Consider the following 7,503-nt stretch of genomic DNA (forward strand, 5'->3'; position numbering starts at 1 on the left):
CATTAGCACCTCTAGTAATATATTTACTGAGAAAAATGGTGACGTGTTCAATACTTATTTTACCCGCTGTATGTTTTATACTAAACTGATACCACTGATAATGAATAGATGTGAAAATAACAGAAACACATGGATTAGTTGTTTATACTTTAAAGACACTTACATTAAGAACACCAACATAAATTCTTTATTATGGTTCTTCTAATTTTGAGTGGCCGTTCTTTATTTTTAGTTCATCAAAAAGTAATTGATTGTTGGGAAAAAGCTTTCTAAGTTCAGCAGTAACAGGCTGGTCTGTGTATTATAAAGGGAGCATTCCCCTGAACAAACAATGTTGTGTTTCTGTGTGCAGATGATGATCAGTGTAAAGAGTCCGATGTGATCAACTCCACTCAGGGTTTCTATTTTCTGACGGGTCTCCAATCAGGAACACAATACCGCCTAAAGATTGTGCATGGAAATGATACTCACTGGCAAAAAGAGATATGGACCACAGGACCAGGTGTGTATGCTTGTATTTTTGTATGTGTGGCAGGGGGTCCGAAATCTGCAATATTGGGTTTATACTTAAAATTTTGAATAATTACAAATTAAAGGTCAATTATTCCATAAGACTCCTACTTGCACGCCACCTTTCAAGCCAAAGTTTTACACTGAGATCATCTTATGTTCAAATAAAAACAAGGTTTTAAAAATCACATTACACATGATCTCCTGCATTATTGTGAAATGGCACACTTAAAATATATCTTACGAATAACTCAGCTACTAATAAATCACATTTTAGTTCAGTACTGTACAACTGACTGTTATTTCCATTTTGTGTGGGCTAATGTTGATTTCCCATYCTGGCCAGCTTGAACGGGATTAACTCCAAAAATGACTCAGTTGTTGATTTACATCCAATAATTACAGTGGGGTGTAAAGGTTTGGGCAGCCTTGTTAATTTTCCTGATTTACCTTTATAAATCATTGATTGTTTGAATAAAACATATCAGTAAAATATATCATATAAGGGGACAAACACAGTGATATTTGAGAAGTGAAATGAAGTTTATTTGATGTGGTGTCTAGGTTTTTTTTTCAGTGATTTTTGGTCAACCGTAGCACAAAAACAGCTGCACCAATCAACATGAAATTTGTCAGGACTGTAGATGAGTCTGACCTACARTGCACCAGCCAACGGTTTTATGATAGACCCCATATTTGTGGAGGGGGCTCCTTTCAAAGTGGGGGTGTCTGGACATGCAAAAATGCTTATAACTCAGAAACTGTTCAACATAGAAGCTTCAGATTTATTTTGTTGTTTAGCTCTGATGAGGGGATATCCATCAGGTCCACCAATGCCCCCACCCCACCCCAAAAAAAAGACCACCCTCCCAAGCCAGTACGATTTTGGTATGCACCTAGTAGCATGACATTTATTAGGAATAAAGACTTCTGAGTTCTGGTGTATTTGTGCATGCGGGGTTCATTATGTTACCGCCATGTGGTGTCTAGTTTATTTAGAAGTTTATTCATTTCATTAAAAACTAAACAACTATATACAACAGAAAACTTAAACATACAATCAAAAATCAAATTAAATAAAAGGCAGCAGAAGAAGAATAAATTTTATACTTGCTCCATTTTTCTCCAGAATATGTTCAATCAAAAAAAAAAACTAAATTAAATCAACATCAACTCAAACAGCAGTTCATATGATTCCTATTATCCTAAATGTATTCTATATACTGATTATATAGCATTATGCTTTTCCATATTCCTTCAGAAAACTAACTTTTATCATTCTCTTAAATATGTATGTTTTGTCTTGTGTGTCTTTTTGAATGGGTGTTCTTAAATGTGATTTTATTGTGCTCTAAAGACATCATCATCATCAATCAATCGATGTACAAAGATCTGGCATTTTTAACATCYTCCTCCAGACCATTCCACAATCCTATTCCCTGGATTAAAGTAGATCCCTCCTTCAAAATGGTACAAAACCAAGTCTTTACAAACATCTCTATCCCCTTAAGAAAATTACAACTCTCTCTCTTAACAAAGTTTACTTGGATGTTAGAAGGTAATGTTTTGTGAGCCCAATGAATAAACATTAAAATATCATAGTCAACCAAATGAAAGAATTTTAATAATTTCAATTGATAAAATAATGAATTTGATGTATTTGATGCCTGCAATATTTTCTAGTGATAATTCTCAAAGCTCTTTTCTGTAAAAATAAAAATAAAAAAAGGTGACACATCTTTATGGCTGCAGGACCCAGGCACCTGTTCTCCAGTTTATTATTATTATTTTTTTTATTTTTTGGGTTTATTTTGTTGTGCTTAACTGTGCAAAGACAAATAGGTTTCCCCTGTTCCACGGGCTTGGCCCTGGGTTTATAATGATCTCCTTCTGTCTCCTAGTACCATCAGAGATGCCTGGTGGATTTGACACCCAAGGCTGGTTAATAGGACTCATCAGTGCTATTATCCTGCTCATACTGATCTTGCTCATTCTCTGCCTTGTTAAACGCAGCAGGGGTGGAAAATATGCAGGTACACCCACACACAAGCTGGCACAGCAAACTCTTATAWGGGACCTAAAATATTATTGATGTACGACTTTTATTCATTTGACTTTTTCAACCACAGTGAAGGACAAAGAAAATAAGGAGGTGGGTTCTGAAGTTTGGCCAATGAAAGACGAGACCTATGGAGATTACAGGTGGGTCAGCTAAAGTAAAATTATAACCATATATATTTGCATTTGTACACTGATTTATCAACAGAGAACTACTGTATATTTTGTGTGTTTTTAAGCAGCCATTATCATGATGAACTGCAGGCCTGAATTCAACAGCTGACAGTTTGTCTTTCGCTGGTATCAATTTAGGGGGGAAAAAATGCACATCCTTGAATTTAAGAGATTTCAAGGCACTCAGCCCTTACACATGTTGAAATCTGTTGGTGATACAACCTAGCATGAAGATTTKTCATCTTCCTACTGGTATTTGTAACAGCATCTCAAGGAAAAGAGCAAAGCACGAGGAGTTATGTGCTGCACCGCTGTCTTCAAAGGAACTCATCTCAGTTCAGCTTTATTTTTATTGCACATTTTTTCCAATGGAGACAAAGTTAAAGTGCATGACAAAGCAACAGATAAAATTAGGCACACCAGTATGCAACCATAATGGGATTGTAACAGATTATAACTACTTTTTTTTACTCAAATACTWAATATGTTGGAAAACAAGTGTTCATGACCAGAATCAGGTTTTTAAATTTGAGCTTCTTATAAAATGAGATTTAAGGTASAGTATGCAGCTTTAATGAGAGGTTAGAATGTCGAGATCAGAAAAAAACTAAGCAGAAATCAGACATGAATGAGGCCGGTCAGTTGATTGTAAAAATTTTGCCTTGTCTTGAGAGATACAGTAAGCAAATAAAAAAATGGCAGTTGTGTCAGGAAATGTAGTTCATCCTCTCCTCAGGTGAGGAGTCTCAGACATCGCATCTATAAAAAACTGCAAAAAGACATAAAACCCTGTTGTTTCTGTTTGATACATGATTTAAAAACATAAATACTTTTATTATAGTTTTAGCAGGTAGTTTTTCACATTTAGACATTGGTTGGCAGCACTAATCCAAAAATTAGCTCCGCAATTTCTAAAGCGCTTATGAAAATATTTAGGTCCACAGCTTCAAAAACACTTATGTCATAGAAAAATTAGCAGAAGCTAATTTTAAAGCACAAGTTGAATTTTACACCTAATAGCTGACAATTTATGTACAATATGCTCAATACTGCCAACTAGCGGTGTATGAATCCTTGTACTGCTTAATACTACAACTGCCGATTGCTGGGGATCTGATTTCCTGAAACAGACCTTTAGCTCCTGGTGTAAAAATTAAAAACTTGATGAGGATTACTAGTTCGGCTGCTTCTTTGTCTTTTTCTTTTGTTTGTTGTAGATTTTTCATTAAAGAAGCATCAATAAAGTAATTTTAAAACAGTTTATTGGAAAACTGAAGCGATGCATTCTGGGTACATGACAGACTGACGGGAAATGAAAGCACGGGGAACAGGAAACTAGTATCTTCCCTTCAAAATAAGAGCTTGGATTTTAAAGTTTCCCAGTTCACCTGAAACTCATCAGACTGAAGAAGTCTCTTGGAGGAGAGATGAAACGTTTCACTAAAGAAGAACCATCCAGAGGACCTACTGATTTTTTCTTTTTGATTTTTTTTCTACCTGGATTAGGATATTTTCCATGTAGTTGCTCCAGTTGACCACTAGATGTCAGTCTTCACCAGCATAACATCTTTAAATCATTTCTGAGTCTCTAACCCCGTTGGCCGATTGCTTTTGAGCTCCAGCATTCAAACTTTATTTTTTAAAAAGGAGCTCCGATTGTAAAGTAAAATAAATCAATACATACAAAATTTTAGTATGGATTACAAACGTTTACTGTTTTTGCTATTGCCTTCCTGCTACGTAAGCAGACACAAAGCATTGTGGGAAATCAGAACCGTGGCTCAAAGCAACAGTCAGCAAGGATGTATACCTTCACAATAAGAGTGTTTATCTGGGAGGGGTGCTGTTGGATAGATCACGTGTTGTGATTCATTGACTGTCATACCTTCTGCTGTTCAACTTAATGATGACTGGTAGATAATTAGTTATTAGTGGTACTGCATTTTAATTTTAGAAAGCACAAATCCACTTATGAATTATAAGAATTAGTAAGTCCYCTAAAGCACAAATGAGATATTTAGGTCCGCGATTTGCGCTTTAGCGGACTTTTGCCCACCACTGCATTATAAACAGAACTGAAAATAATTATCTCAGGATAATTATCATAAGCCTCTACCATTAGCCTCAGCAAGMCTCCTCCAACCTGAAGTGCTGAGGGTGAAGGGGAGTCTGAGAGAAAACACAGCGAAGTAAAACTATATATTGAAGCCTAGCAAGGATTCTTTCCATTGTTCTTTTCCATGTACAATTATTATTACAATACTCATTCTTATTTTTTCCTTCCTTAATGCTTTTCCTGCAGATCCCTGGAGAGGTGAGGGAGTCAACCATCTCTCTGTTGCCATCTGTTTGTTTATGACACATTTTGATTGAAATTAATGCTGCAGTTTTATTTAAAGCAATTTTCACAGCAAAATCATCAATCGTTTCAATCCCTGCCAATCAAAGCTGAGTGATTAACTCAGAAGATATGTGGGTCCATTCAATCACTTCTTCTTTGGCCAAGATTCAAAGTTATTTTTTATTTATTTTATTGATCCCTTTGTGGGGCAATCAATTCTCTGCTTTTTACCCATCGCACATGTGAGCATGTAGTGCAGTGGGCTGCCATTTTTGAGGCAGCGGCAAAGGGGTTAAGGGCCTTGCTCAAGAGCCTTGAACCAGTGACCTACCAGTCACAGGCTCACCTTCTCTAGCATCTGCAGCTCTGTCTGTGTCCTCAATAACAAAAAATAAATACAATAAAATAAAATAAAATAAAATGAATAAAAAAAGCAGATTTATCTTTGTGCGTACTTTTTACCCAATAATCAGTCATCATGAGTCATGCATCACCTAAACCTACCTAAACAATCTGACCCAAGTAGCTAAATATCAGACTAATTGATTTTGTGCACTGCTGCTAAGATTTCAGAGGATAACAGCTGATTTAATGGTCCTCTTAACCTGAAAAGTTGTTTTTTTTATTTCTGACTCAACTGGTTGACTCATTTCATGTAGTTACTTATGAACACATGAACTTAACTRTGTGTCAGTGTTACACTCTTAATATCACTGAGCTGTGACAGTGCTGTCAGCTGATGAGTAATGGTACAACATTGTCAGGAAAAGTTGCATATTCATTTTTTTCCACTGAGCTGCTTTTTCAGCTCAGCTACTGTTTATGTAAGAGCATCAATATTTACAGTGATGTCAGTGTTTAAAAAAACAAAACTCAGCCGCTTTTTAAAACACGCCCAAAAAATCCTGAAACAAACATACGACAAATTGATCTATACCTCCAAAATTAATGTATCTACAGTTGTGAGACTTTTTACTCATTTACAACAATCCATTTATGACATTTATAATGTTTAATGAAGAAAATATTAAAATTTACTTTACACGGTCTTTAAGGTCAGTGTTTAGAGTCAGTGTTTACAGTCAGTGTTTACAGTCAGTGTTTACAGTCAGTATTTACAGTCAGTGTTTACAATTATGTCAGTGTTTACAGTCAGTGTTTACAGTCAGTGTTTACAATTATGTCAGTGTTTACAGTCAGTGTTTACAGTGATGTCAGTGTTTACAGTCAGTGTTTACAGTGATGTCAGTGTTTACAGTCAGTGTTTACAGTCAGTATTTACAGTGATGTCAGTGTTTATAGTGATGTCAGTGTTTATAGTGATGTCAGTGTTTACACTCAGTGTTTACATTGAATCACCAGACTYTCCCTTTAAGCACCAGCTGTCTTAATGACAGATGATGCTCTGAACACTGTCTTCTCAGTCAACAACTAACAGCTCCACAGAAAACCCCTTCAGTAAATCTGTATTTTAACCATATTCTCACAGTGAACACATTTTTTTGGGCATCTCTTGCAGCCCCATGCTGAACGTCACAGGTTGACTTAGCAACTTAGCTCTACTTATGTAAAATTAGAAGCTTAGAAGTGATTTTGTTTTATATCTGTGACAAACAATGTTATTCCATCCCATTTTCACTTAGACTACAATCACATAAATCATACATAAAAGGCCAAGACGACACATATTGTTATTGCACATATTGCTGTATATTTTTTGTATGACCACACCAGGAAAATGCAGTAAATGTAATTTTTCTGTCTGCTGCGCCTTGTTTTTTCCTTTTTGTTGTTGTTGTTGTCTCTGTCTCCTAATTTTGCTTTATCATGCAAGTTCTCTTTTTACTGTCTTTTAAAAGCCTAATTATAACATTTCACATCCCTCCCTGTTTGTAAGCTTTGCGTTTGTGATTGCTAAATACAAAAGGCTTTCCTTGTATAAAAATTTGTCARAGCCACTAATGTTTTTTTCCTTTTGTGTATGTGTGTTTTTAGTGAGGGAGATGAGAAGTGCTCTGACAGCCAGCGGTCTCTGTGTGACGACAGTAAAGTGGGGAGTGACGACTCTCTGGCTGAGTATGGAGACAGTGTGGACATCCAGTTCAATGAAGACGGCTCTTTCATTGGCCAGTACAGTGGCCATGGACCTGTTCCTCCTGGAAATGATGGCTCTGGTCCAGCCTCTCCAGATTCAGTCCCTCCTCCCGTCGTCGCTCCATCCATGTCAAGCATCCTCAACCGGCCGAGCTAGACACACACAAAACAACAAAACAAAAATACGACATTTGCACATGCATGCATACAATAAAACACTAAAGGGACAGACCACTCCTGCTTCCACTGCCTGTTACACACACACACAAACACACACACACACACACACACACACACACACACACACACACACACACACACACACA

At 36.5% G+C, this 7,503-nt stretch overlaps 1 protein-coding gene across 1 annotated transcript in view; it reads left to right on the forward strand.

Annotated features, from left to right (window-relative positions):
* LOC106535229 (neural cell adhesion molecule L1.1) overlaps positions 1 to 7,497 on the forward strand; it is a gene marked incomplete at its 5' end in the record, with an annotated part of 18,216 nt that extends 10,719 nt beyond the window's left edge. The window contains 5 exon segments of the mRNA XM_014032183.1: positions 353 to 502; positions 2,412 to 2,543; positions 2,640 to 2,712; positions 5,045 to 5,056; positions 7,079 to 7,497. Coding sequence (XP_013887637.1) covers positions 353 to 502; positions 2,412 to 2,543; positions 2,640 to 2,712; positions 5,045 to 5,056; positions 7,079 to 7,334 — 623 coding nt within the window.
* Between the last annotated feature and the right edge of the window lie 6 nt (positions 7,498 to 7,503).

Source organism: Austrofundulus limnaeus, unplaced genomic scaffold, assembly GCF_001266775.1.
Source record: "Austrofundulus limnaeus strain Quisiro unplaced genomic scaffold, Austrofundulus_limnaeus-1.0 Scaffold1390, whole genome shotgun sequence".
NCBI classification, from domain to species: Eukaryota; Metazoa; Chordata; class Actinopteri; order Cyprinodontiformes; family Rivulidae; genus Austrofundulus; species Austrofundulus limnaeus.